We start from the raw sequence: 14,823 nt of genomic DNA, 5'->3' as shown, positions 1-14,823 counted from the left end.
CAGTATTCCGCAATAGCAAGAAATTTTCAATTGCACAGTATTGTGCAATAGCAAGAAATCTTCAATTGCACAGTATTGCGCAATAGCAAGAAATATCTAATTGCACAAAATTGCGCAATAGCAGGAAATTTTCAATTGCACACTTTTGCGCAATAGCAAGAAATATTCAATTGCACAGTATTGTCCAGTTTTCAAATTGGTCTACATTTAGGTCCAAAGGGTCAAAAATTAAACTTTGTTTGATTTCAACAAAAATTGAATATATGGGGTTCTTCAATATGCTGAATCTAATCATGTATTTAGATTTTTAATATTTGGCCCGATTATCAAATTGGTCCACTTTGAGGTCAAAGGGTCTAAAATTGAACATTATTTGATTTCATCAAAAATTGAATTCTTGGGGTTCTATGATATGCTGAATCTAACAATGTATTTAGATTTTGGATATTGGACCATAATATGTAATGTCCAATTTAAAATTTTTAAGTTTTTAAGTTTAAGTTCTTAGACCACATTCATTCTGTGTCAGAAACCTATGTTGTGTCAACTATTTAATCACAATCCAAATTCAGAGCTGTATCAAGCTTAAATGTGTACATACTTGCCCAAACTGTTCAGGGTTCGACCTCTGCGGTCGTATAAAGCTGCGCCCTGTGGAGCATCTGGTTTCTATTAAATTTTGCAAAATTTTTTGTTAAATCCTATTATGGTTTGTATGTATCTTTTATAACCCTTTGGATCATTTATAAATCCTTGGATATTACTTTCAATCAGTCTGATTAAAGCACAGATCCTGTGGCCATGCATGCTTGCCTAAGAAGCTGACAATGCTTTGGTAAATTACTTCCTGCTTTACTTTTTTTTGTATCATCAGATTTTGTAGTAATAATTCACTGACTATCAAACATTTAGAAGCAGAAATTTCATTAGTTGATGTAATAATCATCCATTTTAAATTTTATGATCTTTCTACAAAACTTTTGAATGATTAACACATAATAATGACTAGAGGAGCAAAGAACTGGCAGGTCCAAACTAAAAAATATCTGTTTCATGTGTTAAAAATTTACCAATTTGATTTTAGCCTTTCACCTGGATAGTACCTGGCTGTCTTATGGGAGGAGAGAAGAGAAAAGCAGAAAAAGCAAGGTTAGAATCAATTGTACTTTTGTTTTATATTTGAATCATTTGGGATAAATATCTATTCCTTAAAACTTACTTATATTTTGAAATAGTATTATAATGTTTCGATTATTTTCTTACTGCAGAGAAATTTGGAAATTGGAAGTACATGCAATAAAAGTCATTTCAAAAAAGGAATGAAAGTCCTTAATATCAGTATTAAAGTACATGGTGAGCAACTACAGGTCACTGTAAAGCCTTCAATGACCAAACCAAAACTGTATAAAAGCTATAGAAGGCCCCTGGAGGAAAAAATGTGATTTAATTCAAAAAGAGAAAATTTACTTAACAACAATGAATAGAAAAAACAAATATAGGAGACAACAACCACTGGAGTACAGTCTCATGGCTTGGTACAGATACATAAATAATATTGCAAGGTGAAACATAATTGTGAGTGCTGAATCCTCCTAGCGTTGGACAACAACCACTGGAGTACAGTCTCATGGCTTGGTACAGATACATAAATAATATGGCAGGGTGAAACATAATTGTGAGTGCTGAATCCTCCTAACGTTGGACAACACTACAAAAGAACAAACTCCAACCATGATCACATATAAACATTGAAGGGAAACTAATATATAACCATCTATGCAACTTTAATACGCAATGGGAAAATTATTACATAATTTGATTACCAATAAAAAGATAAGTTTGCAACTGTTTAATACACATGTATAAAGTTTTTGTTTACTAGTAACTTTTTTCCATTTTAAGTGAATAATTTTGTTGCAAAAAAAATCAAAATCCTCTATCACTGTTTGACTTAATTATACATACCATCATTTTTAATACAAATATACTGTTTTCCAGAAAATATTGACAGTGACTGTATAATTTTATTTGCAGATTACGTAAAGGTATAAACATTTTAGTGGCGACACCTGGGAGATTGTTAGACCATTTACAACATACGGATAGTTTGTCTATGTCTAAAGTCAGATGGTTGGTTTTAGATGAGGCAGATAGGTAGGCTATTTTATATTGAGTTCTGTAAAATTTCATGTGAAAACATCCATTATAATCTTCATTAAACATTATTGTAGAAGAGTTTATAATTTCATACAAACACAGAAATTGATATATTTTTTGGGAAGTCATTAAATTCCACATTGTAGCACAAAATTTGTTAAGTAATTTAAACATGAAGTTTAATACATAAAGTGTTAAAGTAAACAATATTATTATTTTTTTAAACCTGCTTGACAGACCTGAATTATAGACAAAATGGAGGATGATTTCTGATAGTTATTCCAAACAATTAAGAATTTAGTGCTGATTCAATCAAAGAAGAATCCCACCATGGATAAGGTTTAATTCTAAACCATATTTTACAATCCATCTGTTTTGAATCCAGTTCTTATGATGAGTTTTATGAAGATGAAAAATATGCATCTGGTGTACCAAATTGGTTTACAATGTTGACAATGTTTTCTCTAAATAACAATCTGCCAGGGGCGTAGCTGCCATTAGGCACTTTAGGCACGTACCTACACATAATTTTTTCACAAATATTTTTTTTTATTTAAAAAAATTAATAAACAACATTATCTGTAGATGAAAGCCAGTGAAATTGTCGAATATCATGTGTACACTAGTCTCTTGTCTTTAGTAAATGGAATATTGAATAGAATTTTTACCTTATGTAGAAACTATAAACTAGAACTTTGGTTCAGATCATTTCACTTCTATCAACAAAAACTTGAATGAACCTCAACTTAGACACATGAGTTTTTTTAATAAGTTGTTGTTAGTTTTCAACTAGCTTTCCACTTTGTCTTCACCCGACTTGCCAATGTTGGTCGTTCGTTTGGCTGTGCAGGATGTATAAATACGCAGTCAGGTCTGGTCAGAATGGGGACATTAAATCCGAAGCCTAGTTGTAGAGAGAATGCAACTCTTTGAGGAATTCGCAGTTGGTCTACTGAAAGGCAAAATTTCTGCTCCTATCCAATAATCCCTCATTTTCCAGTGCATGTCATTTTTAAATTTCAAGACCTTCGTCCTGGACGACACCTATTACAGGACCTAGCTCCAAGTTATATTTATTGTAAAAAAAAAATTAACGGTCCTGAACTTGCATAAATATTTGACCCTGGATGTAAAAAAATCAATCAATCAACTGGCTTCCAGTAATTTTGAGTACTCTAAGATCCTCGTGTAATGGCCACAATTATTCAAAATTCCTAAGAAGGTAGGGATTTTACAGTAGAGGATATAAAGAAATACCAATTTCTTGAATTTTGTTAGGCATCGACTATGTCTGTATGTGTTTGTGTGGCTAGGGTGAAGGTTTAAGATTCAAAAGATTGATGGTTGATGTCTAGCCAAAAGGATAGTTCTATTATATAGTAGTAACAGTGTTTACTTGCCTATTGTTTTTAATGTAGGATCGTCAATATGTACTTATAATTAAGTTAAACGTATATATCAATCAGAACGGAATAGATATGATAAACCAAACAGGTTGTACTGCTTAATTAAAGGTATACGCTCTCAAATACGCTGATCTACGCTGGGCAATGCATATTGTAAATAAAAAAAATTATATTACGGATTGTACTGCGTTATTTAATTAACCAGTCAGATGTTATGGTACATTATTCATAATTCTTCAAACTTTTCATCATGTACATTATAATTATCATAATTAAATTAGCCAGTAAATTTAATATTTTTGTACATAAAATTTTGCAGCTAAAACGCTGAAAACCTTTTTCCGTCAAGATACCCCCTACCAGGACTCTGCCCTGGACCTGCTGGGGGACTCCAGCGGCCCCTCAGACCCTCCTGCCGATTTCAGCCTACAGTTGACTGAATACCTAGCTACGCCCCTGTCTGCTCTATCACACTCTCAGCTATGAGTTATTCATATAGTGACACAGATTAGAATTGTAAATGGTGCTCTCCATGGATTGTGTTCCTCAATAACATGTATCAGAGTTTTAATTCTCTACTCTCTACACTAGACAGAGATATAAGCAATGCACACTTTTTAAAGGCCACTAAGACATCTAGGTATCATACTTATGATATAAAAAGAATTTATCAGGAATGAATAGTATTCGTCCTACTTATGAGTGACACATATTTTTAAATACTTATATGCACCATCTTTCTTTCAGATTGTTAGAATTGGGCTATGAGAAAGGTGTTGCAGATATAATAAATTATTTAAATGAGGCTACAACACAGAGACAAACAATTATGTTATCTGCTACACTAACTGGAGGTGAGGTCTTAGAATAAAAGAGTTTATACAGTGTTGTAAAAGGAAGTTGGAATTAATCCTGTGCCATCAAAAAGAAGTTGGCACACTATTTCATGGGGAAAAAAACATTAAAGTTTATATTGTGTCATAAAAAATAAGTTTAGAATTACATTGTCATACTGTCACTATAAAGGCTAAAGATTATTACATGTTGTCATAGAAAAAGAAGTTTCAAGTTAAGGATGTTCGCTTGTCATGTTTTGGGATTTTTGTCAGATTTTCGGAATCCTCTGGTTTTATCCATTTTATGCCTTAAAAAAATTGGCCCATTGACCCCCATTTTTCTTTTTATAAATCTATTACATGTATTATTATTAGCCATCTGTAAAAGTCTTATAAAATCTTATATATATATTTTTTTGGCTTTTTTGGTTCCTTTATTTATCCCCTATCAATATATACCAGTGTTATTTTTATACTGATTAGCGAACTTCCTTAATACTTTGTCACAAATAAAGAAAAAAATAAAATCACAAAAATACTGAACTCGGAGGTAAATCCAATCGGAAAAGTTCAAGTTTTAAGTTTATAGTGTGTCATACATAGAAAAAGCAGTTTAAGATTACATTTTATCTTTAAAAGGAAGTTTATATTAACACTTTGTCATAAAAAGAAATGCATTGTAAAAATAAGAAAATAAAATAGCTTTAGCACAGATTCAAATACTTATTTCACAGAAAATGAATAAAGATGAAGCAAAAGTATGTAGACATTAATTTAATGATTTTAGTATTTTTTTGTACATGATGACTAGGTGTAGAAAGACTGGCCGGTATAACATTAGATGATCCAGTTCACGTAGATATCTCACAGTCAGATTTGCCAAAACAGTCCCAAGACACAAGGTCAAAGGGGAACTTAGGGTCAAAGGAGAACACAGAATCAAAGGACAGCACTGAGTCCAAGTTTACTCTACCACAAAATCTGAAACAGCATTTTGTAATAACACCACCTAAATTAAGACTTGTAACCCTGGCTGCGTTTATTACATGGCATTGTAAGGTAGGTAAATGTAAATAACTTATTTATAGGTTTTAAGTTTTTCCTTTTCAATTGGAGGACATTTATTCTATTTCCTGTATCAGGAGAGTTTCATACTCTATGAACATGTAAAATATGAATGCAACAATAGCTTGAGGGGCATGTAGCTGCCTAGACCTAATTATTTTCCGTCACTGTATTAAAGGCACTGGGGGCATTAAGTGCTACTCTTGATCGTCTGCCCTTCTGATTGTGGGAGAGGGTAATCAGAAATAGACAAAAACATGACAAAAACAAAAGTACATAAAATAATACACAGAATACTGTAAATAGAGCAACTCAGGACTTACTCAAACAAAGGTCAACAAAGAGTTTTTTTTTAAAGGAAAGCTGTTAACCTTGTAAACTGCAAATTAGCTGCTGGAATGAGTTAGGAGTAAACAGATTGCAAGATCACCTCCTATTAAAGAGTTTATAAAAGAAATACTTCTTACAATACATACCAAAAAAAATGGTAATGGAACTTTTCTAGGGTATTTACTATCTATCATTGTGTCAATAGAAAAATGTTGAAACTAGGTAATATTCATCGGTTCTAAAATAGGGCTAATAAAAATAATAATTATATAACACACCTTAAAAAGGAACCTTTTTATAAATAAAAAGTAAGAAGATGTGGTATGATTGCAAATGAGACAACTATCCACCAAAGTTCAAATAAAGTGGATGTAAGCAATTATAGGCGACAATTTGGCCTTTACCGTATGGTCGTCCATAAAAGGCCCTGACATGTCTGTTCTTGGCTACTTTGAAATCATGAGCCTTTACCAAGTGTTCTAGAAAGTTGTTCGTCATTTTATGGAGTTTAATTTTACTAAAATGTTTTTCTTCTATTAAAAGAATTTGTTAACTACACTTGTATGAACATATAAAAAATTGAAACTCCTTTTCTGATTTAAGGGGGCTCGCGGGTCTAAATGAATTTTTTTATTTAATATAGGATTTCTCTATATTTTTCTATAAATGAACTTTATCTTATACTTAATAGAAAAATGAAATAAAAAAATGGGGTCACCGTTTATTTACGCCCACAATCTGCCTTCGAAAGAAGCATACATTTTTGTTAATGTCCTTTTTTTCTGTTGAACTATTAGGAAAAATAGCGGTAATATCGAAATAAAAAAAGAACTAAATTACAGAAATCACTAAAATTTTACAATTATTTAGTTTATGTACAGCTTATTCGAAAACAACAATGAAAAATATAGGTCACCGGTGAGTTAAAAAAGATATTTCAATTTTAATGCCAAAAAATGGCATTTTTGCACCAAAGGGAGATAATTTGGAGCTTTTTCAATGATATCTACATTTTAAAAGTCCGCTGGGGCCAACACGAATTGATGTTATGGAATGATTTTTGTACCATATGATAAAGTAACAGCTACTTAAGGTAATCAATAAAATTTGTAATGAAAAATTAATGTTTAATTTTTTCTGAAAATCTTATACTTGCGAGCCTCCTTAATGGATTTTTTGTTTCAGATAAAAAGCAGTAAATGTAAAATGATTGTTTTCATGTCAACACAAGATCTTGTAGAGTTCCATTATGACTTGTTTCAACATTTCTTTGGTGTGTCGGACGACTCTGATGACGAGATGGATGGAAATTCCATTAACATACTCTTCTTTAAACTTCACGGTGATATGGAACAAAAAGTAAGTGTTTGAAAATGGTATAATCCTCAGTCATCATAGTACATATTTGATAAGGTTTGTATTTGGTAAAAAAAGGTTTAGATAGAGTTGTGTAACACAAACCTGTCTATTCCCACATTAATAATTACTGGTCTCAATTCAGGAGCCTGCAATTCCTTTGTTGATTGGTTGCTGTCTGTCTGTCATTGGTTTCAGTCTATCCTGTAAACGTTTCAGGAGTGAGACATGGCGATCCAACATTTCCTTTTTGAAATTTTGAAAAACTTGGAATAGAAGCTTCTTTTACTGTTATTCAGCTATGTAGATATAAGAAGATGTTGTATGAGTACCAATGAGACAACTCTCCATCCAAGTCACAATTTATAAAAGTAAACCGTTATAGGTGAAAGTATGGTCTTCAACACAGAGCCTTGGCTAACCGAACATGTCCCTGTATAACTAATATGATAAGCCAGCAGGGGCATTGTCTGTGTCCCATTTGTATGCTTCAATATATATTGTTTGTATGCTTAAATATCTTTTGTTTATATGTTTTGATATTTATTATTTTGTGAGTTTCAATATCTAGTGTTTTGTATGTTTCAGGACAGAACAAAAGCTTTTCAGGAGTTTTCTCAGACAGATAATGGTGTTTTGTTTTGTACTGTGAGTAAAGAAGGGACTTATATAGCTGTATTTATCATTGATATTAATAAAGTGATGGACTCCCAAAAAACTTTTTATAAACTTATTTATTTTCATTTCATTGAGATTTAACTCATCCATAACTTTTATAAAACTGCTCCAAATAAAATTATAAATACAAAATTGTAAAATCAACCAGTAAAAATTTTAATTTCCATGAACATGCATTCTTTCATGATGTTATAGACAAAACTCATTAGAAACACATTCGTTCAGCTAACAGATCCTCATATATGGACTATTTGCCCCAAGCTGAAAAAGCTGATACTGTGTTACAACTGATGAAAACATGGACCAATGGTTAGACTAAATTTCAATAAATACAATATGTTGGCTGACAGTGTTAATTCAAGGCTCATATGATTAATGGATTGCTCATTTCAGTATGAGTATAAATATTGCTAATTTCAGGCTTCCATGATATAAAATACAGTTGTAATCATTAAAAATCAAATTTCTATTTTAGGATGTGGCAGCTCGAGGTTTAGATTTACCCTCTATACAATGGATAGTACAGTATACAACACCAGGTGGAGCCACTGATTATATTCATAGAGTGGGTAGAACAGCTAGAGCGGGAAAACAAGGGCAGTCACTCTTGTTTCTCATGCCGACTGAATCAGAATACATACCAATTCTCAATCAAGACAATATTTGGTTTGTAATGGATTAATCACAACAGAATTGTGATGTAAATTTCAATGTTTGATTGATTAATGGATATTTATTGTTCATTAGCAAATATAACATGCATATTCAGAACAATAACATGTTAAAAAGATGAACATTGCTTACTACCTGCCAGATTTTGTATGTGCTTAGTCAAACAGTTACAAGAGACCACATAGATTCTACCCAAACTCTTCAAGTGCTGATCTGTCTTTTCTCTCAATCTGAAATGCTTCATATTTTTCTAGAAGCAGAAAATACTAATGTCAGTGTTTGGTTTTGAACAAGCAAGGGATAACAATCATAGGTAATGAAGCAACTGTTGTGTATAATGGATCATTGGGATAAAATAGCCAACTAATCATTTTCTGTCTCCAACATTGAGCACTTGATAATATATCACAAACGATAAATGTTCCCAAATATAACAAAGGGTTGAAAGGAAAACACAAAATTATAGAAATGCCCTGTACTACTATATCTTTTAAAATAATCTTTTAAACTCAACACTTGGCAAGGAAGTAAAGAAATTCATGATATTAAATACTGAAATATATATGTTTTACACTACGAACTCATAAAGAAATATCTATAACAGAATTTAACTGCATCCAAAGATTAATACTAAAATTCATTTTCTGATTTATTTTATCGTTAATAATGAGAACATATAATAGTTTTTAAATCTTAACTCAAGTTATCAAATATTGAAACCACTATAAAGGGAAATCTCGCTAAAATATAAAACAAAAAATTAAATATTAGAAGTAAGCTTGAGATTCTAAATCCATCATGATATGTGCACATTTTTTTTGTATTTGGCAAATATCGGGTGTCAACATATCTATGCCAGTAACTGTTACTTTTGTATTTGTCAAGTATTCTCAGTAAATTCCAAAAAAGTATACTGAAATTTGAATATCTGCATGACAAGACTTTACATTTTGGTAAATATTTCTTTCTAGACAAGTCATTGTATATGTCTATTGAAAAATTATGTTATTTTGGATTCAAGTAGAGTTATCTCTCTTTATGTATTCAAGAACGTATAACAAACGTTTCATTAAGTACACATGAGTTGTTTCCCTTGCAAAAAGATGAAAATCGGTTTTTTTACATCATTTCTGCAATTATCTTATGTATCATAAATCTGTATACACATGTGGTATGATAAGATATTGTACATACAACTTATTCATCCCCTTGTGATAATTTAATTACTTAATATAAAATTTGTTCATATCTTTCAAACATAATACCAAGATTGTGAAATTCAAAATAAGTGTAAAGACAGTTATCAAATTTGTTACAATTAACCGTCTTTATCTGGGGTTGCGAGCTTACTCAGTGATCGTTTAGTGAGAGTAAGACTGCTATCACCAATAAATTAAACATTACCGCACCGCTTGGATGTATATCTGGGTCTGGGTGCAATTTATGGAACCTTCCAGCAAGGAAGAATGACTAATGAAATAACTAATGCTATGACAAAGATGAAGGGTAAAGTAAGAAGACTTGGTAGTACTAAATCTTGGAATTTTCTTGTAAAATATGTCTTCATAGGTAGCCTTTGATGTTGTTGATTGGTTGCTGTCTGTCTGTCATTGGTTTCAATGGTGTCAAACTTAAACACCAGTCTTATTATAAGCACAGATCAAGTTTGAATTTGAGTGGCGTTACTTTAAATGTTTAGATGTCTAGTTACATTAGAATATAAGTTGACCAAAATTAATATATTGTCTTAAATGTAGTATTTTTACATGTTTATTGTAGTTTAAATGAAATGGAGATGAAAGAAGTTTTAAAGAACCTAAAAAGTACTGTTTTACAGATGAGCCTTGACCATAGTACAAAAGTAAGATTGATTGCTTATTTCTTTTGTTTTATTGATTTTAGTTTGATCGTTTAATTAAGGCGGTCAAATACAATTGATTTAAGTACAGAAGATTACTTTCATTTGATTTTTTGTTATATTTCTATCTGACTGACCCATACCTGAAATCCATATTTAGATATAATACCCATAAAAAAAATTATATATATATTTTATATTTCATATTTCATGTTTTTCAAGCTCAATAAATTATTCAAAATAACTGATGGATTCTTACAGATACTGTTATGAGTGTCAGTGAACTGACATATCAGAAGCAAAATAAAATGCATTGCCTAATTAATACCTCACATAAGGTTTTGTTAGATTTAAGACAATCCTTTTAGACTTACAAAGAACTTATTAATAATGATTTTTTTACAAATTTTAAACGATTTTATAGTTTATCTAACATTTGTTTAAAAGCGATATCTCAATGCATTTTAAAATTGTTTCACTTTTCATTTACACTTGACAGTAATTTCAATATATACCATATTAACTACTGGGATAAATTATTTTTTGTTGGATACAAATTTTCATGGTTTTTGAAGGTACATTTGAATAACAACAATTTCAAATATTCAACGAATTACTCAAAAAATTATCAGGTTGTATGGCAATTCACATATCCATGAAAAAGGAAGTTTCCGTAATCCATGAAAATAAGTGAATTCACAGTACAATGTTGATTATTTATTATAGAGATCTATACCACACACAGTAGAGGAGACTGCCACATATTTACAGATGTGTTTTGAGAATTATACTTTTCAAAATAAATCCTTTGGGGAATCAGCAAAAAAAGGTAGGGTTATTTTAATAAAATATGTTATATTGAAGTACTGTCTAACAATTTTGGGGTTATTGTCTTTTTAACTCTGACTTTTAGATGTGATGGACCTATTTGACAAAAAAGGAAGAGGTATGATCAGGACACATTTCTGATTTAATATCTTGGATTCAGGCTCGTATTTAATTCTACATTAAACTGCAATGACAAAAAATTATGTAATTTATGTAATGTTTAAGCATATGATATATCTGAATTTTTATCAGCTGACAGCTTTATTTTTGCTTTGTTTAGCTGTACCAATTGTACTTAAATTGTCTAAATTTCTTTCAGCATTTCAATCATTTGTGAGAGCATACAGCACATATCCATCAAGTCTGAAACACATATTTCACATAAAGAACATTCATCTGGGACATCTTGCTAAAAGTTTTGCCTTACGAGAAGCACCAACTTCAATAACTGTCAGTCACCATGGTGACCAGATAAAGAAATGGAAAGAAAAAAAGTATGTTGAAAATAAGGCAAAATGTTACCAGTATATAGCTAAACATTTCTTTTTCTCCAAGGATTAGTTTATATATAGTTAAAACAATGCTCTGAAATTAATAGCATGTCTTTTTTACTGTAGTAGGTAGTTGTCTCATTAGCATTCATACCACATATCATTTGTATATGGTATAATATTATTAATTCGTATATTTTAACAAATTTGATTCGTTTAGGGATAGTCACATGTTTAACTATATTTTCGAAGGTAGAGAGAAATCGGCGGATAGCAAAACGCATATTGACCTGCAAAAAGCATAATGCACGGTTATTTTTAGAATATCTAATAACCAATATACTTTGTGACATCATGTAATGAATTTCAGATATTGTTTAACGCTTTGAAACACATGATATCTGTGATCGATTATTTGACGAAAAAAATTTTCAAATACATAAGATTTCCAAAAAAAAAAGTAAATGAAATAACAACTAATATGTTGTTATTGTCAAGGAGACAATGTAATATCTATGAAATTCCAACAAACCTTAATGACGATTTTGATACAAATATGGTCAGAAATTAATAATATAACAAATATAGCCTTTGTATGAGGTCAATACAGGATATATCGACCCAAAGAAGTATATCGACCTTGGACTTCGTCCTCAGTCAATATACTTCTTTCAGGTCAATATATCCTTGTATCAACCTCATACAAAGGCTATATTTGTATATTACCATTCATACCATATCTTATTTTTATATCATTATATGGTTTAATTGTAACTATATGATGTATTTGAATTCCAAATCATATATATATGCGAAACATTATTTTATTATCATATATGTTATATGATTGCCAATGAGACAACTCTTCCGGGAGACCAAATGACACAGAAATTAAAAACTATAGGTCACTGTAAGGCCTTCAACAATGAGCAAAGTCCATACATACAAATGCAATAATAAAGCTTTTGGATGAATTCCACTTCTTGAAAACTTGAACTGGTACATAAAAAAAACACATGAAAAACTGGATGAATCTGTGTTTTATAATTTTTTTTTAATACATCCTCAAGTTAACAGGACTGTGAAATCAATATTGTTTTAAAGAAAAAGGTAATGAAGAAAACAAAGCAAATGAGGACACAACAAAATAAAATCTTAAAACTGTGAACAAGGAGCCTCCTCGTGGAGTTTTTGACTATGCAATTATTTTGGTGTTTTTATAGTGGTTATTTTATGATTATTTGATAATCTAGGACTGTATTTTGATTATCTTGTTAGCATAGTTTTATGTCTTGTTTTTTATATAGACTGTGCATTATATTATTCAATTTCCTTTTAAATTTTAGGAAGCAGAAAGAATTGAGTAGACGTGAAACTTCAGGAAAATTATCAGAATTCAGCAGTGGACTTTCATCAGGAAATATTCATAAACAGAAAAATTTGAAAAAAGTAAAAAAGACCAAATTAAAAAGACAGTAATACACATTTTTTTTTCTCTTTCTAGTCCTTATTCAATCTTTTTGCCTATCAAATAGCTACATATGATACATGTACCAAGAACACTTACTACTGCTATATCTTCTTGCAAGAAAAGAAAAATTGTCATTTGATGGTGTGTTCTCCCTGTCATTTGTGGCATAATGTTGACTTCCTGATGTCTACTTTTGTCAACTTTTGTTGTTAGGTTGCAGTCTCCTTGATCATGTTGATCATTGATTTCAACTTCTGAAACAATAGTTGCAACTCTTTCCATCAAAGTTAAACAGACTGACTCTTCTGTATGTCCAGTACTTACGCTTTGGCCACATATTTTGAATTAAAAACACATTTTGGGGGCTAAGATTGTATGATTGCATTCAACACTTTTCTGTAACTGGCTCAATAGCTATATCTTCCAATATAAAAATAAGAAAATGTGGTATGATTGCCAAAGACACAAACCACCACCATAAACAAAAAGTTAAAATCTGTAGGTTAACAAACAGCTTTCAACAATGAGCAAAACACATATGGCATAGTTTTTATGGAGTTTATTGACAACTGACTGTTGATTCAACAAATCTTGTTTCTCAGCACTTACTACACATGTATAATGAGTCAAGGTATTTTCAACTGATTTTACAGTGTGTTCTTATTTTACTTGTATGTTATGTTGTCACACCACTGTCCTACGTTAAATATGGTGAGAATTAACACCCACAAATATGTTTAACACTACCTCATTCTGTATGTGCCTGTCCCAAGTCATGAGTCTGAAAAAAGCAAAATCACAAAAATACTGAAACTCTGAGGAAAATTCTATTTGTCGTTGGTTTCTATCTGTTTTATTTGTTTCCTGTTGTTCTATAAATCAGAGACTTGGTCTTGTCTTTTAAATTGATAAACATTTTGTCATATCATAATCAGGGCATATTATAAGCAACAATAAAGTATTAGTTTTGCTCATTGTTGAAGGCTGTACCATGACCTACAGTTGCTTTCATACATTTACATCATATGTGACCTATAGTTGTTTTAAAATGTCTGTGTTATTTTTGGTCTCTTGTGGACAGTTGTCTCATCAGCAATCATACCACATCTTCTTTTTTATATTTGAGGTTAATCATCTCATTGACAAGCATACCACATTTCCTTATTTACACGTTTGTGTTTTGCAGATGCAGATCCTGGTTTTTGAAAATGGGGGGCCCCACAGGCCACCAACCTACACAATGTTTGTAGTAGAACCGGTTAAAAGTCTGGAATTTTGGATTAACCATAAATATAGCTTCATTAGGGAGAGGGGGTTGCCACACTCCCCCTCCCTAAATCTGTCTTTATTTTGAATGGATCAAAACAGAGGTCATATGCATAGCATAACATGATGTGTACTAGAAGACAACATATCTAATAAATACTGTATTCTCTCATTCTGGTTTTAAGAAAGTGAATTTAGACTAACTACTGTAAATTCAGAAATTATTGCGTGCATTTATTATTGGGATTTTGTAATATATTTTGTTAGACTATAATGCGATTTTAATTTTTGTAATATTGAGAAAAATCCTATTTAATTCATATAAAAAATTTCAAAATGTGAGTTTAAATTATTGCGATTATAACCGTCACATTTTTCGCAATAATAAAACATCGCAATAATTTCTAAA

The 14,823-nt window shown here is 30.9% G+C and overlaps 1 protein-coding gene and 1 non-coding gene across 2 annotated transcripts in view; both read left to right on the top strand.

Moving 5' to 3' along the window:
* Positions 1 to 13,160, top strand: part of LOC143063344 (ATP-dependent DNA helicase DDX31-like) — a 30,178-nt gene extending 17,018 nt beyond the window's left edge. Inside the window, exons 7-17 of the mRNA XM_076235446.1 lie at positions 1,085 to 1,149; positions 2,035 to 2,154; positions 4,311 to 4,417; positions 5,211 to 5,458; positions 6,980 to 7,153; positions 7,739 to 7,798; positions 8,304 to 8,494; positions 10,280 to 10,361; positions 11,085 to 11,187; positions 11,506 to 11,680; positions 13,024 to 13,160. Of these exons, the coding sequence (XP_076091561.1) occupies positions 1,085 to 1,149; positions 2,035 to 2,154; positions 4,311 to 4,417; positions 5,211 to 5,458; positions 6,980 to 7,153; positions 7,739 to 7,798; positions 8,304 to 8,494; positions 10,280 to 10,361; positions 11,085 to 11,187; positions 11,506 to 11,680; positions 13,024 to 13,156 (1,458 nt within the window). The 3' untranslated portion in view covers positions 13,157 to 13,160. The remainder of the gene's footprint in view (positions 1 to 1,084; positions 1,150 to 2,034; positions 2,155 to 4,310; positions 4,418 to 5,210; positions 5,459 to 6,979; positions 7,154 to 7,738; positions 7,799 to 8,303; positions 8,495 to 10,279; positions 10,362 to 11,084; positions 11,188 to 11,505; positions 11,681 to 13,023) is intronic.
* On the top strand, positions 9,822 to 9,951 carry LOC143065554 (U4atac minor spliceosomal RNA). Its single transcript, XR_012975517.1, has one exon. It is a non-coding gene; the product is annotated as a U4atac minor spliceosomal RNA (small nuclear RNA).
* Positions 13,161 to 14,823: the final 1,663 nt, after the last annotated feature.

Source organism: Mytilus galloprovincialis, chromosome 2 (genome assembly GCF_965363235.1).
Source record: "Mytilus galloprovincialis chromosome 2, xbMytGall1.hap1.1, whole genome shotgun sequence".
Classification (NCBI taxonomy): Eukaryota; Metazoa; Mollusca; class Bivalvia; order Mytilida; family Mytilidae; genus Mytilus; species Mytilus galloprovincialis.
Note: the sequence above shows the minus strand (reverse complement) of the source record. Positions and strands in the feature narration are given on the sequence as shown.